Below are 19,534 nucleotides of genomic sequence, written 5' to 3'. Positions count from 1 at the left end.
CACACACACACACACACACACACACACACACACACACACACACACACACACCAAGTTTAAGCAAAATCCTAAGACACACAACTTCAGTGCATGACAGTATAGTTTTGCCAGAAGTAATTTCTTCACTGACAACCCGGCCATTGCCCTTTATGAGATTTAAAGCCTCAGTGGGGTGTAAAAAGATTTGTCAAGCCAGTTCCAACTCAAAGACATTATTTTCTATTTCTAAGACCAAAACATATGCACTAAGCCGTCTTCCTGTGAGTCACAGAGCTGAGGAGTTGGGTCTGTCTCAAGCCGGTCAGCTCCGGCATATCCTTTTCGTCTTAGTGATTCTGTGTCTGGTGTTTAAGTTGTGGGACTGTACATATAAACTAGATGGAACAGATGGAGGTCCTCCTTACTAAAAGTAAATGTATGTTTTTTAAAGTCCCCTGTAAGGAGTCTGGCCTCATCTTCACCCGAGAGTCTATAACCTGCAGGGTTGGAAGGGTGTGAAGGGTGACAACAAGCTGTCACTGCAGGCCAGAGTGATGGCAGAGAGCCGCTTGGTCTGTCCAGACAGACAGTTCGGTCTTTCAGCCTTCTAAGCAAGCAAGCGTGCCTCTTACCCTCTGGTTTCTTACTCTCATTTTGTGGTATCCCTCATCACACTGTGCCCCCAGAAATGTATTAAAGTACATATGGCCGCCTCTGAAGCCAGAACAAGCTGTATCTGTATCCATGACTTTGCCCCGACTTCTGTAGCAATAAGTAACCAGTGATTTAGCTGACAAATAGTGATAGAACTTGAGCCTTACTCAGTGGTGTCTCCATGGAGACCAGCAGCCTGAACACATTACTGCACTTCCTCTGCTTTGTGGTTGGTGGTTGGGCTAGCTCCGCATTTGCATCTCTGTAGAAGACTTCCTGCCCCCTGGAGCTCTGATGGATTTTATGAGTAAAGAGTAAACTTACTTTATGGCATTTCCTCTTAACAGTCCAAAAAAAAAAAAAAAAAAATGGACTGTTCCCATGCCAGCCTGCAGAGTACAGGGCAGTCCTCTCTGCCATCTGGATACAGAGCTCCTGAGTTCATCTGAGGTTTTTGCCAATGGAGAAGAAGAGTTAGAAACCATAGTCACTGTGGAAGGGTGGGGTTTGACAAAGGAGAAATAGTAACCTGGGAAATGAGTTGTTTGGGAGACTATTAAGAATAAGATGTCAACCCAAAAGTTAGGAAATTTTAGAATAGGACTGTTATTTTGTGATCTTTGAGCTCAGGTTAACCTTGAATTTGTGATCTGCCTTAGCCTCACCCTTCACAGGTGCTGGCATCCTAGGCACACACTACCATACCCAGTGGAATAGACCTGGAAAAATATAATGGTTTGTTGCCCTCTCTCTGTCTCTCTTAATGAGAACCTTTTTCTCACTGTAAAATTCTATTCTTTATTCTTGTTATAAAAAGAAAACTTTTTGCAAACATGCCAAGAAAAATGCTTAAATTTTAAAAACTTAAGTGTGTGTAAAGTCTGCACATAAATACCAGTTGACAGTCCAACAGTGAGGTAAGTTCTATTAACAGTTTGGAGAATGTGCTTCTATCATCCTTCAGATGCCCGCCTGTGTGCATGCGTGCACACTAATTCGAAGACAAAAATTGCACTGCCTAGCCTGTTTGCAAGCTGCTTTCTGTGTATCACACCATTAATTATGACCCTCTTTCTCTGTCTTCAAATACTGCTTTGCAGTATCATCAATAATGCAGTTTTTCCTCCTCCAGTGAAAGAGCGTTGTCTACGGTCAAGGCAAACTCTCGGCTAGTAGACAGGTAAACAACAGAGGAGTCCTGAAATAAAATGCCACTTTGCTCGATTAAAAAAATTAATCAAACAAGGATGAGCCCTGGAAACACCCTTTTTTCACCACTTTTGTGTATCTGTCTTGAAGCGCCCAGCTGCCGGTGTCTGGGGTGGCCGTGAATGTGAGAAGGACTTGGGATGGTTCTCATAGTTGAATCTCTAATGCAGTGGCCCTCTTCAACACCGATCCCCACTGCCCTCTCACACAGTTCTGTATAACAGCACACTTAATGATTTTACCTTATTCTGCAATTTCATCAATGTATCAACATATTAACACATGTAAATGTGATCGATCTTTTGGACTGGTCTTTACTTTGGGAGGTAGATGGTGAAGTCAGGCTAGTGGTGCCTACCTGCAATTCCAGAGAACAAAGCCAGAAGGGTTGAATGTTCAAGACCAGTTTCAAAGTCCCTGTCTTAAAATGGGGGGGGGGGGGGGGGGGGGAAAGGGGTAATCTCAAAATGGACCCAGGTAAAAAGTGAAACACTTAAAAGAATTGGCAGATTTTTAACGAAGGATTTCCCTTGCTAACTACAGGGGAGGGTGACATAATTCAAGTCAAAGTAACTAACAGGCCTTGAGGGCTGTTTCATAAATCATTCTTTACGTATATTGGTGGGCAGCAGACAACGCAGCTGTTAAAGGAAGTGTCATTCCTTTCCTTTGGCTTCAAGAGCACAAACTTGGTCTCTTATCACCAGCCTACTCCATGACACACTCACCTCTCACCTGGATCGCTGCAGCAGGCAGCCAGCCAGACTCCTTCTGTTCATTCACCCTGACATTTGTTCATCCTATTTCTTAAGGCCATCTCTCTCCCCTACTTATATCCTTCAGTTGCCTAAATAAAATTCAGACTCCTTCCCAAGTACTTGAGGGTGGGAGACCTCCTCCCCACCCCCAGCTCTGACCTCAGCCAATGGCCTCTCGGCTAGTCTTCAAACATAATGACCCAGTTTCGTTCAAGACTGTGGGTCTGTGGCCCAGCTCTCCTTTCTGCTGGTTCTTTCTTATCCCTGAGAATTCGGCTGAGATGGGGACCCCGTCAGAAAGGCCCATCTGACGTCTTCACTCAGCGAGCCTGCCACTCACTCTGGCAAAACTTAGGTCAGATGACTTCCCCTAATCCACTTATCAAGTTTACTTGTTAGCATGCTTACGTCCATTCCCACCTCTAGAATATAACCCTGTGAGGATAAGGGCCTTGTTTGAATTTAATATGGCTTTGGTCTTAGCAGTGAGCTAAGCACCTGACACCCAAGGCGTGTTGTTTGTGGAATGTTTTTTTAACTTGACTTTATGCTCATCTGAAAATCTGAGGGCTGCTGCCAGTGCTCACATTATAAAGCTTTAAAGTCTAAATGAGGTTCTACATGCAAAGTGAAGGCCAACGCAGCACTCAGGAGGTGGAGGTGAAGAAGAAACTTTGTTGGAATGCATAGTTTGAGGCTAGTTATCTGCAGGACAGGAGTTCCTGCTGCAGTAGTATCCCACACTGTGCTCATAGCTCAGGCATCTCCACCAAGGTGACCTCATGACACACTGGAATGAGACTTAGGTAACAGTAATTCTCTACTACTTGCTTTGAGTAAGTTCTTATGTGGCATATAAATTGATCTTTGTCCATGTGGCCTTAAAACATAAGGAGAAAAGTGGTAGTCTTTGCATGAACAAATAATTAGCATTTTTGTCCACCAAATAATATGAAAAACAGGTAGTTGGAGTAATAAATACCATAGATCTCCTCCCTGTCAGTTCATATTTATTGAACACCTAGTTGAGTGTTCAATAGGTTAAATAGATATTTATGACTTTAGTGTCAGCAAGAATTTCTATTCTAAACTTCCTGGCCCAAGCAGATATTAATAAGGATACTAGAGAAATTATTTACATTTTTAAAGAATTAAAAATAATAAGTTATGGAAAACTATACCTTTGTGCTAATAATGCTACCCAGGCTAAGAAAACTGGCACTTGGTACCTGTACTGAATCCTGTCACTCTGGGTGATTGGTAGTTTTTGGTGATTTTTCAAGATGATTACAACCAGGGTTCAACTTCTGTCCTTATCTAGAGCCTATGTTCCCTGCCTTGTTTAATAGCACCTCTGCCATCTCCTTGCACACCCAACCACTGTTTCCTTTCATCATGGAATTAATGGAAAAGGTTTTTGCAGAAACATACCAGCATCCGTCTGGCCCACCCTCCCTTTCTGGCCTTGTCCAGCCATGGCCCTGGCACTTGCACCTCTCTGGTTTCTCAGTGACACAATGCTTTCTCTCCCAGGCTTCCAGCCCATCTGTTGGGAAACATCCTTCTTGTTGATCCATAAAAGCCCTGCACACCTACAAATCCTCCCAGTCTTGGCATAGACAGTATCCTCTACAGAACCTTCTCCAACTTGGCTGAACAGACTTATAGCTCATTCTAGGATCACTGTCTGCTGAACCATGGATAACCCTTAGGAATCTTTTGGATTAATTAGACAAAGGTGTCTCAGTCTTCAGAAAAAAATGCAGCCCAGATCTGGGACTAAGGGTTTATCACACAGAGCCAAAGGCATGCTGGGTCTCAGAGCCACTTGCTCCAGGCAGATTCCCCAGTACAGAGCCTAAGCTGCTTGACCCTTAGACTTCAGTTTGCTGTGCATGTGAATCCTTTCAGGACAGAGACCAGACCTTTCTTCCTCATCTACCTGAACAGCTCAGTGCTTGACATGCAGTATCAATTCAGTGAGCATTTGTTTGGCAAGTGAAGGACTAAAGAAGGTGTCAGGCAAGTGGTAGATTTAAGTTTTGATCATCAAAGGCACTTTGCATGCACAGGGCAAACGTTCATGATATGGGACCCTCACCTCACCGGGGAAAGCAATATGGGTATTTTTCAGTTAGTGAGATTCTAGAAATGAATGGATTAGATTCTTCTTGAACACCCATTGGTTCCTGAATTAGAACCTTGAAAAGCCAGAAATGGGGGAGGGGGTTGTCTGAGGCAATACCAGAACCCTGAATACACCAAAGAAGCCAAGAATTGTCTCCTCCAGTCACAACAGCTGATAGAACTGGGAGCACACCCACTTCCCTTGGAGCATGCCTGCAACACACTTGCAAATAGGCAAGATTTGGACTTGATAAGTCAGTGTGAGAACAAACACATTGCCAAGGAAATTTTGACATTGCAAAATGATACCTCTCAAGATCCTTGTGGAACTCTCCTGGGTGTTTTAAGTATTTGTTTTTGACTGGTGAATTTCTTGATGAAAAAGTATGAATAGGAATAAGAAAACTGAGATCTGAAGGGTGAGACGTCACTGAAGTTTACGATGAGAGTGTCGGCGATTCTAACTGACAAAGCGCACAAAGGATTTGTTGGATGCCCACACATTTTATTTTTGTATTACACCTGTTACTTAAAACAAGAGTCCTGCTTTTCTCTTCCTCTTTCTCCCTCCCTCTCTCCCTCCCTTCCTCTCCCCCTTCTCTCCTCTCTCTTCTCTCTCTCTCTTTCTCTCATTTTAAAAATTTTGATCTTAATTTCTTCTTTGTCTAGCATTTTGGGTGCTTGACCAGAAAAGTCACTTTTGGGTACAGAATAAGTACTCAGTAAGTACATTCAACAAAGGCAGAGAGATGCCTTAATCAGCTAAATGGCTTGTGCAAACATAACTGATGCTTGCTGAGTTTAGGAAGCTGACTGACCATAGGAAGCACAAAAGAGAGCCAGCCTGGGACCCTGTGTTCAATATTAGAAAAATCCAGAAAGCTCCAAGACATCCATTAAGTCAGACCATAGGTCCTGGGGTTGGGCGGGGGGTGTGGGGGAAGCCTGGAAAGCGGGGAGGACTTGCTCTCCTTGAGTGTCTAGCTGCATAGATTGAGGTGAGGTAAACTCATTATGGCTTCAGGGTGGCTGGCTTTGGAAGATTTGAAAAAACATTCTCTTACTGAGACTGAAAAGCTGGGTGCGCTTTTGCTGCCAATATCAACACAGTCCCGAGGCCCTCCTGGTATTTTCTACTAGCTTTTTTAGGACATGGAATGGGCTTGGTAGGGCAGTGGGAATATGAAAAGTCTCAGATGAAGTTTTTTTGTTTGCCTTTTTTTTTCTTTCTTGTACTTGGCTCATACAACAAGCTGATGGTAAATATTGGGCAATTTATTTAACCACACTATTCCTCAATTTCCTTGTTAGCAATGTTGGCTTGTTTGTATGCAGTTTTGAAATATTTGCAAGCACACAGAATGTCAGTGTGGCTATCCAGTTTAGATATTGTATTTCTAATTGGTGTGATGTCTCTCCAGTGGTGGAGACCCCCTACATCAGACTCATTTGGAGTGGATCTTAAAATGCAGATCACCAGGACCCCCAAAACCATCTGACTGAGAATCTCAGGGACAAAACCCAAACTCTCTGTTGTAAATAACTTCTTGGGTAATTCTGAGTCACTCCAAAGTGCCCCCACAGAGTACCTCTGTTCTCCTGTAAGCCTGAGATGCAGCTTGATGTTTTGGTCACTAAAAAATCCCCTGGTATCTCCCAGGATCTTCTGGATTGACCCAAACTTGATCATTGTCCCCAGAGATACTGCATACTGTCACTGACTAGCTCCTTAAAAATTCCCTAAAGCTTTTTGTCCCCCTGATCCCTTTCTACACACATTTGTGACTATAGTGCAAAATGCGTGCAGAACTCACGCCTGAGAGTCAGGGGTTTCGTGGTACCAACAGAAGTAAAGAATGCAGCCAGTGAACAATAAAGTCACCCTGTTTTCAATTGGATGTTGGGCTTCCTTGAGGAGAGGAGGTACTATTTTTTTGTTGGACCACTTTCTTAGCTTTGACCTTAGGAAAAACATTTAATCTTTCCACATAGCTTCCCCCTCCAGAATATAAACTGTCTCTAGTCTCATGGGACATTGTCCGGAGGATCTGTTATTCAGAAGGAAAGTTAGGTTATGATAACTACATGTTATACAACCCAGATGTAACTTGAGAAGCAACGGTGACATTACATTATGGAGCAGTAATGGTGATTATGTCTCACCAGAAGCAAAACAAATATTATTTCAAGATGAAGTGGTAGCTTACTTGGAAGATTAAGATAGGAGGTTTGCCTCGAGTTCAGGACCCACCTGAACTACCTAAGTTCCAATCTACCCTAACTCAGTCTCTCTCTCTCTCTCCCTCTCCCTCTCTCTCTTGCGCGCGCGTGCGCACACACACACACACACACACACACACACACACACACACACACACACACACACAGTTGTTCAGTCCTTTGTATTGAAAACTGAAAGTAGTACACAGGCTTGTAGAAATTCCTGGATACGATCCAGTAGTAAAGATACCACAGAAACTGAAAGAGACACGCACAATTCCTGTCCTGCCTTGCTTCAGCATTGGCCCTGGATACATGATTATATCATATGAAATCATCATCACATTCCATGCTTTTCCTTGTATGTTTGATGACCTTGACGCTTGTTACTAGTTTCTGGTCGCTGCAAAACAAACCATCCAAACTTGGTGGTTTAAAAGGTGCCCACTTATTGTCCCTGGGTTCTTGGTGCAAGGATTCAGGCCTGGCTTGGTGAGATCATCTCCTCAGCCTCACAGCGCTGGAATTGGGGGGTTCTTTCTCATCCAAAGACTCAGCCAGGGAAGGGTGTGCTTCCAAGCTCCTTTAGGTTATTGTGACGTTCATTCCTCTAGGCTGCAGGCTTCATGGTAGATTGCTTCTTCAAATCCTACAAGAGAGTCCATTTTTATTGTGCCACATTTAGACAAATCAATAAGAACCCTTCAGAAAATGAACGATTTCATGCCCATTAGGATGACTAGTCTAAATATTAAGAAATATATGACTCTTTGGCAATGAACATGTGTAAGTAAAGATGAATGGAGTAAAGGGTAGACTGTATGACTCGACAGCCCACACTACAGCTTCCAGGACAAGACTCTTCTATTTTTTTTTTTTTGGTTGGTTGGTTGGTTTTTGCTTTTAGTTTTTCTTTTAAATTTGATTTTTTTTTTTGCGGGGGTGGGGGGATGAAGTTGTAAGGGCAAATGCAAGGAGACAGGGAGGTAAGTAGCATTGGAATGCATGATGTGAAATTCACAAAGAACCAATAAAAATAAAAATAAATAAATACATAAATAGATAGATAAATAAAAAGATTAAGAAATATAAAAGTGCTGGATAGTTTTAGGTCCACTTGACATAAGCTAAAGTCATCTGAAAGGAGGCAACCTCAATTAAGAAAATGCCTCTATCAGATGGAGCTGTAGACAAGCCCCTGTAGGGCATTATCTTAATTAGTGATTGATGGGGGAGGGCCTCCTCCATTTTATGTAGTGCCATCCCTGGGCTGGTGGTCCTGGGTTCTATAAGAAAGCAGGCTGAGCAAGACATGATGAGTAAGCCAGTAAGCAGCTCCCCTCCATGGCCTCTGCATCAGCTCCTGCCTCCTGGTTCCTGCCCTGTTTGAGTTCCTGTCCTGACTTCCTTCAATGATGAACAACAATGTGGAAGTGTAAGCCAAATAAACCCTTTCCTCCCCGACTTGCTTTGGTCATGGTGTTTCAGTCTAGCAATAGAAACCCCAACTAGGACAATAAATAAGACGTAGAAAATGATTGCTGGTGGAGATATCAAGTGATTAGAACTCCTGGATACTGCTGGTGTGAATGGAAACTGTGAGACCATTATGGAGCACTGGTGGTTGCTTCAAATATTAAATACACATCATGTTCCCATAATTCTGCTTCTGGATCTCCTCCCCCAAAGACTGAAAGCAGAGATTTAAACAGGAGTGTGTGTGTGTGTGTGTGTGTGTGTGTGTGTGTGTGTGTGTGTGTGTGTGTGTTCATAGCAGCAGTATTTTTAATAGCCAGAGGTGGAAACAAACTGTGTCAATCAATGGATGAATAGATCAACAAATCATGGTATTTACACATAGTGGAGTTATTATTCAGTATTAAGAATGAAGGAAATTCTGAGCCATGGTTACAGCATGAACCTTTAAGATTCTACATAAAGTACACAGAGTAGTAAAAAATCATAGACAGAAAACAGAACAGTGAGTTCCAGGGGCACAGGAGGGGGACAAACAGGATGGATTTACTGTTTGGCGGATAGAGTTTCAGTTGCGATATATAAATGTTCTGGTGCTGGTTGCTGATCTGTGTGTCTTAGTTCCCATTCCTGCTGCTGTTCTAAAATGCCCTGACAAACTCAGTTTAAGGGAGGGGAAGCTGGTCTTAGCTCACAGTTCAAGGGACACATCTGTCCTGGTGGCAGGAGCTTGAAGTGACTGGTCATACTGTATCCACTGTCAGGGAGCAGAACAATGAATATTAGTGCTCAGTTCAACTTCTCCTTTTCACTCAGTCCAAGATTCGGACTCTAGTACGATGTCTCCCCTAGTGAGGGTGGGCCTTTCTCCTCACTTAATCCAATCTAGATGAGCCCACCTAGACACGCCCAGAGGCCCATCTGATCTTGGTAATCTCCGACAAACAGGCCCCAGTCTCCTCGGTAATTCTCATCCCTTGAGGTTGGCAATCAGTCGTAGCCATCACACCATTTGAATGCACTTAATGCCACGAACCTGAGCATTTAAAAACAGCTACAGTGGTCAATTTTACCCCAATAAAAGCATTAGAAAGGAAGGATAGGCAGAGGAAAAGGTGAGGATCACCAAATGGTGAATGAAAAGAGGAAGTACGCTTGTTAAGCAAAGAAATGACCTTTAAAATGGTGACGTGCCTGCCATATTTCAGTCAAAGGGAGTAATAAATATTCCCTGGTTGTCACACAAAGTCTGACATGTTATTCTCTGCAAAATGTCTTTCACTTCTATACTTACCCCTCACCTTCCCTGGAACAAAAATGAAACCAGTCATATACATATATACATATATACATATATATATATATATATATACATATACATATATAAATTTAAAATTTTTATTATTATTTTCTTATTGGTTTTTTGAGACAGAGTTTCTCTGTATAACAGCTCTGGCTATCCTGCAACTTGCTCTGTAGACCAGGCCTCCCTCAAACTCACAGAGGTCCACTGCCTCCCAAGTGATGGGATTAAAGGCATGAGCCACCACCACCCAGCCCAGTTACATTTTTTATTTCAGAGTTTCACACCAGATAAATTTTAAGCCATCCCCCAGGACTCTGTTTTGGCACATTAGTAAAACCTTCTTTGCCTTGGGGTCTAGGTCTGGGCTCCATTATAAGGAGATGGCAGAATTCCGATAAATACAATTCTAGGATGTTTGGTAGGATTTTTTTGTTTTGTTTTAGTTTGCCTGCAAAGATTGATGAGGTGATTTCCACCAGTGGTCCAAGAGTTTGAGGTATCAGGATTGGAAAACCTGAGCCTTAATATTCCGTGTTATTTTAACAGAGCCCCTCACATTCCTGTTTCTGTAAGTCATGTGAACATACATACACCTGCTTTATTATCTCTTTATTATGTCATCTTTTCCACGGGTCATTGTTATCTTTGGGCAATGTATTAAAGGCAATCAGGGTAAAGTCTTCTTGGTGACAAGGAAATGTGTCTAACAACACAGTTATTGTTTATATAGTCAAACACTATGGGCCAGCCCTTCTACGAAGCGTGTTTCTGTTATTTCCGTGAATCCTCACACCCTTCTGAGATACATTGCCTTATTATATTAACCTCCCCTTTAACAGGTAAGAAATTTGAGTCTCAGAATTCTGACAAGATACCCCAAATCACACAGCTGGTGTGAGAGGTAGAAGGGGGACTCAGACCCAAATCTCTCCAACCCCAAGGTTTTAATCCCCCCCCCCCCCGCCCCATGTTGTATTGCCTATAGGGATTTTCTATTTCTATAGGAATAGAAAAAAGTAGTCACATTTATCTCAAGTCAAAAATGACTTATAACGAGAAAATTTGCACATTGCTTTTCTACAGATATCTGACTAATAATCATGGCTTCTCAAATTTCATGTTACTTCAGGGTCTTTTTTTTTTTTTCCTTAAGTCTAAACTTCTTAGCCCCAGCAAACAAACTGTTGTGCATTCAGGACAGGGCACTTCCTGTCCTGTGTCAAAAGTGCAGATCTGGCCCCCGATAAGATGTACTATTTGGAGACTTTTTATTGTGAGTCAGGTGCAAATAACAGGAAAGCAGCCCCCCTGCCCCCCTGCGCCCCGTCTTGGCAAAAGAGCAGGTATTTCTAAAAAAGAATGCTGCTGCACAGAACTGTGATTTAATGGGCATTTTTCTGCATTGTGAATGGGGAGAAGGCAGATTATAGCGTGGAATTCAAAGCAGTCACAGTGCCTACTGACTTCCACAGACAGGCCTAGCCAGGGACTTTCCCCAAACTTGGAGCCACCGTCTGGGCTTCAGACACAGTTGCTGTTCTCGCTGCCCAAGAAAGTGAAAAACTGTCGAGCCACGGGCTCTCGGAGGGGCAGCCAGGCGACCGGCAGTGGGGAGGGAATCACTTTACAAGGCCTGTGTTCCCGTCTTTGCACAGAGAGGAAGAAAATAGGCTGAACTTGACTTTTTCATCCTCATACAGCTCAGCAAATAATACTCTGCACGGAATGTGTCTTCTAAAGGGTGACATGTAAAGAAAATTTTCATGCGTCCTACTCGTCTAAGAAAAACGCAACGCTGAATTTTTAAGTTGAAATAACCTTCACTTTTCCAAAAATGATTGTGGAAATGGTAACAAATAAATTTGAATATGAAAGAGAAAAGCACTCTTGTGGGTGTACACACACACACACACACACACACACACACACACACACACACACACACACGCACACACACACACACACACACACTGTCACGCACACATGCATACGTGAGCACATGAACATGCATTTTCATTCTCCCAACCCCCTGCTAAACTACATCCTGCTTCTTCTGTTTGCAGAGCCCACACTTGCTTTAACCGCCTGGATCTTCCTCCATACCCTTCCTTTTCCATGCTCTACGAGAAGCTCTTGACAGCGGTTGAAGAGACCAGTACCTTTGGCCTGGAGTGACCCGGGAGCGTGATGCTCAGCTCTTCGGGGACAGGCAGTGTCAGAAGCCGGCCTTCAGAAGAGTGGCAGAGCACTGGAAATCCCAAGCCTAGGGTTCCATTAGAACAAACTTGAGTGCTGCTCTTCGGAACACGTGCTTGTTGGTGTGTTTGGGGACTGGCTGTGAGTCCTCTGGCAAGGATTGGGGTGAGCTCGGTGCCCATGGAACAACCCAACAGTCTTTCGGTCAACAGTTCCTGACTGCCAAACCTTTCCCATTTGTTATGTTTGAAGATAAAGGGGAACCCGCACATGATCAACTCCATGGTGACTTTTAGGGCCTTGGGAGAATCTTGACACTCTCCTGTACACATACTTCAAGCCAAACTGGCAGCCCTTGACCCCATTTCTAAATTAGTGCAAGTGAGAGAATAACATAAAAAATTATCTATTTCCTGACAGTACCTTTGTTTAAGCCCTAAGTTATAACAGAATATTCATTTCTTGCTTACGAGTGCCTGCATGGAGTGCACTATAGGTTTCATCATTCACGGGACAAGGGTGAAAATGAAACCAAGTCAGTATGAGGTAACTTTAAAGATTTGCAATAAGGTGGTCTGTAACAATGTATATGCAAGTGGTGTGTGTGTACTTCTGGCTGAAGACAAGCTGTTATTCAATGAATTCACTAATGACAGATTTTATGCTTTATAATGCATGAAAACAATTTTAAAATAACTAGCAATTAATCACAGCATATCAGGAAAATGTACACAGTGAGTTCTGTTTATTTTTTATAGGTTCATTATGTTTCTGTTCTTGAAAATGTATATAAGGACCTACCTACCATGTTGTACGTACCACCTCTCCATTTTCATGTTCCATGCTTACTCGGGCATCTTGCTAGTACGTATCCTTTGAAGCACGCTCAAGGGAACTAAAAGGGCCTTTTATTTTTATAAAGGTTAAAACAATTCCCCAGAATATTTTGCACTGAACGTACCAAAGTCGAAGGGACATTACAGTGTGACTAACAGCCGCGCCGTCACTTGAGGGGTACAACAGAAGCAGCTTCTAAATCAGACTTCCTTCACAGTACCGTGTCAGCCACTGCAAGGACTGTGCATCTAAGTAATAATTTTTTAAGACTCACAATATGTGATAATATGATGTGCATTTATTTCAAATGCATTAGATTCTCTTCCATCCATCAAATACTTTACAGGATGGCATTTATTACAGATATTTCATATTCCCCCCACTGCTTTTTATTTGTACAGCATCATCGAACACTCAAGCTTGGTTAGGGAGCCATTGGCAGTGCCGGAGAGATCAGCTCTCTTAGGAGTAAGAATTCCACTTTCCCTCATCGGTGAAGATACCATGGATTGAAACTCTCAGTACTATATTTCTAAGTCTGCATTTTCACGGATGCATAATTTTTCTTATTAATATCAGGAAAAAATTTTTCTATGGTCTCTCAGAAACTGCATGACATCCCCGACAAGACTTCTTAATTTGATGAAAGGATTTCCTTCATTTTAATTGCTTGGGGGACTGTCCCATGCCATTGTTTGTTCCTTGATTTGTGACATAACTAATCAGACACACAATACTTTGAAGTGGAATTGAGGGTGGGAAAACCATTGGATTAACATTCAGTTTGCCTGTCTGGGGGGTTACAGGCGTTACCTGAACATTGCTTTGAGAATCTTGTTTGTAGGTGTCATGGGCTTCCTGTTGTGGGATGGGGGTGACTTTACATTTCATGGGGCTCCGTGCACAGTCTGCCGAGGTGTTTTGTAAGAACAGTCACTCTCCTGCTAGTTAAGCTGTGTTTACTGTTGGGACCCTCAAGAGGAATGGCATCTTATGTTGTGTTACTGTGTTAAAGATAAGTACTGGATGTGGGAAAATGTTCCAGGAGAAAAAAAATGATAGGAACCTGGAGAAGATATATAGAATATTTATTTGTATACCATAATTGGGCCAGAAAAAAAGATCGACTAAAACTTTTTGACTGGAATTATTAGTTTGTACTTATTTGTCATGAATACAAGTATATATTTAATTTTTGCAAACTTCTTTTTCTTGTTTGTGTTTTTTCATCATAAGGAAAACAGCACATTAACATACTTTTAAAATCACACTTTGATGCATCAGAGCAGTCCCTAATGGCTGTCACAGGGGCTAGTTAAGAGAAAGCTGCCTTTCTTTCGGAAATACATTGACAGACCGTGTTAATGTTCATTTGGTTTAAGAAGCTTCGCCACCCACAGAATGCCACATTGCTAGCAGAAGATATGTGAAACAAATTGTACCTCTTTATTTCTAATTAATGTTACTAATGCTATTGTTGTTGACACCAGGGCAGCCAACTTCTCGAATAACCATTTTGAATGTACTCAGGCATTCTTAAAGTAGTACAATTTAGTCCAGTCGGCACTGTCCTGAGAATTGGGAATTATCAAAATTGTAGCTAGCATATCAGAAAACCAGATAACCTATCTGTTATTCTTCATGGGTAAAACAAAAAGCACACAATAATAGCTCTATAAAAGTTAAACAACATAGCCACAGAATAAATTAGATGCTATTGTACTCCACAATCAGAAGTATTCATAAATATGTTCTTCTGGACTGTGAACCCCACTACTTGGCCCTTTGGTTTTGTTTTAAGAAATTTGTAAGTGATGCTACTAACCCTGTAAAAGACAGTTTTGATACCCCATGTATGAGTACCGTCTTTCAGAGCGCAGGCACACCGTTGGCATTCTCTCCCTGCCAGTCACTTCGTTTGATGATGGAGCTACAAGATTCTGAATCTGGCCTTCAGAAAGACACTTATAGTTGACTAGAGGGGGCATTAAGTGTCCAAAACAATTTTAAATAAAAGACAAAGTTCTACAGTTAATGAAGAGAGACTATCCTATTCCACTCCAGAGGCTTGGTTACAGCTTCATGTGTGTGAAACTGTGTAGCTAAAAGATATCGTCATATATGTGCTATTTCTCTTGGTAACTACAAGGGTGTCATAGAATATTAATGCTGGTAAGTCTTGAGACCCAAAATGCACTCATAACAATGAGGATTTAAAGTCTGTAGGTGGGGGCTGAGCTGTGAAGGAACAAGTCAAGGATCTTCAAATTATCAAAGAAATGCCAAAATGAAGTCTGAAGATTTCCTCCAGTCCCTGCGCTACACATACGTCCCATTTTCAGTGTGAAATATCACAGTTCCTGAGCCCAAACTACATGTGGGATCACAACATTTTTTCTTGTGTACAAAATGAATGGAAGTCACAGTTTTCTATTATATGTTGTATTTATACCTCAACTGTGTCAAAAAGACACAGTTGAAGTAGAGAAGGAATACATTTTGCAAAATCAAAGTTCATCTCCTCCAGACATTCTCATTAAATTAAACTCTAGTTTTCATGACTGAGATCTGTTCACAGCCACCATGATGAAAAGGCCCTGAAGCTGGTGACTGTAGGTATGTTTGCACAGTGCTGAGGTGTTTCACAGTGCCTTTGAGTGCATTCTCTTTTGGTCCCAGTGCTTGCTTAGGGAGAAGTATCAAGCTTCCTCTGGGATCAGCCTGGTTTCATGAGTCACTGGTGAGATGGGTCTTCCTACTTTGTTGTTATGATCCTGGTTTCATCTCAAGAAATAGGAAGGCTAATGTTTGTACTCATGTACTCGACGTTCAGATGCTTTACTTTCCCAAACTCTCACTTTCTTAAACACACTTCAAATGTGGCACTCCTGCAAAGACCCCAGAGAAAGGAGTGTGTTCATGGAAAAGGCTCTTGACAGATGCAGGCTTTATATTTACTGCCTGTGGAAGGAACTGAAGGCAAATCTGATTGTGTCTGGTGGCTTTGTGCAGCACGGGAGTTTGGCTTCCTTGGGATAATGTAGAAGCAAGAGAAAAGGTACCAACCAGAGGCCTGACTTCCATTATTAATTTTTGATAAACCCGAGTCTTCAGAGGCCTGGCTGCTGAATCCCAGTGACATGGAGGAAGGGACCACCCATAGTTCTGTTTTTGCTCCTGTCTTCCTGATATTGGTTCAAATGACTTTTTTTCTACTTTTTTGCACAAAGCTACTTCTAATAAGGAACATAATTTATAATGAGGAGTCTAGAATTTTATTCAATTTAACTTCATTCAGGAAATTTCAGGCACAGGCAATGAGGCCATTTTATCGTTAAAAGGCATCACTAACCCCACATCAGAAGCAAGGTGCAGTTGAAGGATACAGCCTAACCCCCTGGCTACAGTTGCGATTCAGGTCAGCTGTTGATGAGTGGCATCCTCAATCAGCCATCCTACTTCCGTGTGACTTGACTTTAAATGAATGGGAATGTCCCTTGGCAGCAAATTCTAATCCGAAGAATTTATTGCCTTTGTAGTTAGTTCTGTTGCATTTCCAGATAGTTCGTCTGGCACAGAAGCAAAGGAATGCCAGAGACAGTAGAGGTTTCTGAGCTGTCACTTAAGGTCAACCACTACCATTAACAGGGCGATTAAAGATAAAAAGTAGAGAAGAGAGGGCTGGAGGCTCTACCACCCTACTGATCTACTTCTGACTGCCGTCAAGATTCAGAAGTAACAACTGCATTCCAAGGAACCGGCATTATGGATACAATGAATGTGTTTGGCTCTGTCAGAGCCATCAAGGTTAGGAATGAAGACACATTGAAGATCATAGAATAGCCATGGGAACAATGAGACAATGGCACAAACATCATCAGACTCAGAGCATGCTAGCGGGGGTAGGAATGTGTTCCATTTTGATTTCTGAGTTTGGAGAACAATGCTTTCATGTTTAGTGAAGGCACTGATTGGCCATCTACCTGGTGGGAAATACCCTTGTTGTATGATTTCAGTGGGCTAGTATTTCCTGTATTGCAAAATGTCATTTAGTCCCAAAGTATTAAGGCTAACCATAGCTTTATCAGGAAGTTCAACAGTTCGCATTAAATTATTACAGTTTTGTTTTAACTCGAAAGTTATTGTTAGTACTATCGGACACTATCTGTGAAAGAAAAAGTGCTTTTATTTAGTTACGCTTAATTTGTTTTTACAGCATACGTTCACATAACTCTTGAGACGTTCTCATTCTCAAAGCAGCTATCTAATGTTGAGTTAAACATTCCCTATTAATCTGGGAAGCAAAATCCTAAGTGTGAGGTTACTGAATTGCAAAAGGAGACCTAATGAGTGTTTCCTGTTGAAGAAGTTAATCAAGACAGCAGATACATTTGCTTCGATTTTGATGTTCAAGGTACTTTATTCAGATTTCATGACTGAATAGCTCAACAGAACAGGATGGCTCTAGCTGTATATGATTTTTATGTCTGGTGGCCTTGGGCAGGTGATATCTTCAAATACAATTTTCTTTTAAGATATTACAACCCTGAGGAGTGTTGATAGGTTTGTTGTATGATTCAAACTGAATCAGCTATTACTGGTGTGGGTAAGAAATCATCAGTAAATTCTGGTAATTATCACCTTCTGTAAAAAAAGGGATGGGTAATGTTCAAGAAACACCTTGGAAGGGTGAACCAGGAAACACACAGAACAGAATGTTCTGTTAGGACCTTAATGCCCTAAGATATATAATTACAGCTTATTTTTCTTTATGTAATATCATAAGTAAAATATGGGGGCTGTTAGCACATTGGAAAGTGCGTAAGATTACATGTTTTTATAACAGGGATGCAGGCATTCCAAAATAAATGAATAAAAATACATGCATCTCTCTTGCCTCTTACTGAAAGTATTAATCTAATTTTATAATAATGCTCACTTTTTAATATCAAGGCTCTGTAAAAAATGTTTTATTTCTAAGATTTCAGTAGAGCACAGGTGGTGTATTTTTTAAGCCTTTCCTCTCCACCAACTCCACTCATTACATCCACTATACCATAGACCACAGTGAATAGTTACATTTCTGCTTTGTTGAGTGGATTTAAGCTTTGTATTTATTCAGTGTAACTTTTAATAGAGAATAATAATGGGAGGTATTTGATATTAGAATTAAGATTATACAGCCCTCATTTTACCTTCCATTTACATTTTTTAAAGGCACATAATAAAGGTTGTTGGTAGCCACCCTAGAAATGGTTCGTGAGTGGCATTACGTGAGGCATAGGACTGAACTGTGGACCAATTGTTCATTTTCTGGGAAGTCTGTATTCTTATCCTCCCCTGGGCCCCCCAACTCTTGTGTTGTATTTTTTATGATTATGAAATGCTTTGACAGAAAGATATTTTAATGTGTACAATTTGTTTTATTTTCATACTGATCTCTATTTTTGTTTAAAACCATGTTACATCATGAAATCACTTAATCAAAAATAAATCTTCTTTTAAAAAATGAATGACTTTTCTGTCATAGTTTGGGAGAAGAATAAACTCAGGAGAACAGAAATCGGGATAAACTGCTTGGGGTTAGCATACAGTTCTGCAGATATGTTAATTTCTCCTTTCATTGTATTTATAACCAGGAATCTATTTTGTTTATCTTTACAAGAATATTTTACTCTCAATATGGTGTGTTGATGGATGTGAGAGGAATGAATTAATACAAATCATAGGATTTTCACTCATACGAGTTGAGTCTATTTGTTAGGTCATGTTGAGTCTTTAATTCATAATCATATGTACACCACCTCCACTACTATTACCCATATCAACTTAATCTGAGGGTCATGTATTCATGTCTGGGAAAAGCAGGGAGAAAAACTGGCTGAGCATGAGAAACAGACCAATGGGGCTTCCAAATACCTTGTTCCAGCAGATCCTAGCCATGTGTAATTCTGGCCCAACATTGAAAATCCATTGATTTATAAAGAGAAACTCAGAAATTCAAATGGCAGTATGGTAGTTCCCAATATCTTGATCTATTGGGTGAACCAAACCCACCACGTTCACAGGTTGAGTTTGCTTTATAGGTCAAGAGTCTGGAACCCTTGATTTAATTAAGTATAATTTATTTAATCAAGTATAAATTAGTCCTTTATACTTGACTTATGAGTGACATCAATTAACTGTCTCCATAAAGAAAATGCTGCTAGGACACAGTAGTTAATAGGAGAAGAGGAGGGAAGGAGAAGAGTGAATATATGGTGTGAAGGCCATCAATGAGTGCCAGGACGGTGTGGAGGCAGTCACTGAAGTTTGTATTTGAAAATGACATTTGTGTCTTTCTGAAAAATCAACTTGTGTCAGTTCATGTCAGAAGGTCCTTGTCAAGACGTCATGAATCTTGAGATATCATTAAACTCTTCATTTGATACTCTAGATTGGGGATCAACTTCATGTATGACATGAAAACAGTTAAAAACAGAAGATTCCACTGTTATAACTTCACATTACTGCTGAAACATGGCATTCATGCCACCAACTTCTTTTCTGGGTCGTAGCATTCCTGCTATGCCTTTTGACTTCACTGTGTTTTTGTTTTCTTAAGGTAAAGCTCAACCCACTTAACAGGTGACTATATAACAGTCAATCTCTACTGACCTTTGCCGATGCTTTCTTGTAACACGATGGTCCTGGCAATTCTCTGAACGAGCAGCAGTGAACCCTTCATCCCAGGTACCAGCATCACCGCAGTCACCAACACGATGAGAAGCAG

At 41.3% G+C, this 19,534-nt stretch overlaps 1 protein-coding gene across 6 annotated transcripts in view; it reads left to right on the top strand.

Moving 5' to 3' along the window:
• Positions 1-18,275, top strand: part of Hecw2 (HECT, C2 and WW domain containing E3 ubiquitin protein ligase 2) — a 355,297-nt gene extending 337,022 nt beyond the window's left edge. For all 6 annotated transcript variants that reach the window (XM_052749448.1, XM_052749450.1, XM_052749449.1 and 3 more), the window contains one exon: positions 11,793-18,275. In XM_052749448.1, the coding sequence (XP_052605408.1) occupies positions 11,793-11,904 (112 nt within the window). In that variant the 3' untranslated portion in view covers positions 11,905-18,275. The remainder of the gene's footprint in view (positions 1-11,792) is intronic.
• The last annotated feature ends 1,259 nt before the right edge of the window (positions 18,276-19,534 follow it).

This window comes from Peromyscus californicus, unplaced genomic scaffold (genome assembly GCF_007827085.1).
Source record: "Peromyscus californicus insignis strain IS unplaced genomic scaffold, ASM782708v3 Scaffold_21__1_contigs__length_65335640, whole genome shotgun sequence".
Classification (NCBI taxonomy): Eukaryota; Metazoa; Chordata; class Mammalia; order Rodentia; family Cricetidae; genus Peromyscus; species Peromyscus californicus.
Note: the sequence above shows the minus strand (reverse complement) of the source record. Positions and strands in the feature narration are given on the sequence as shown.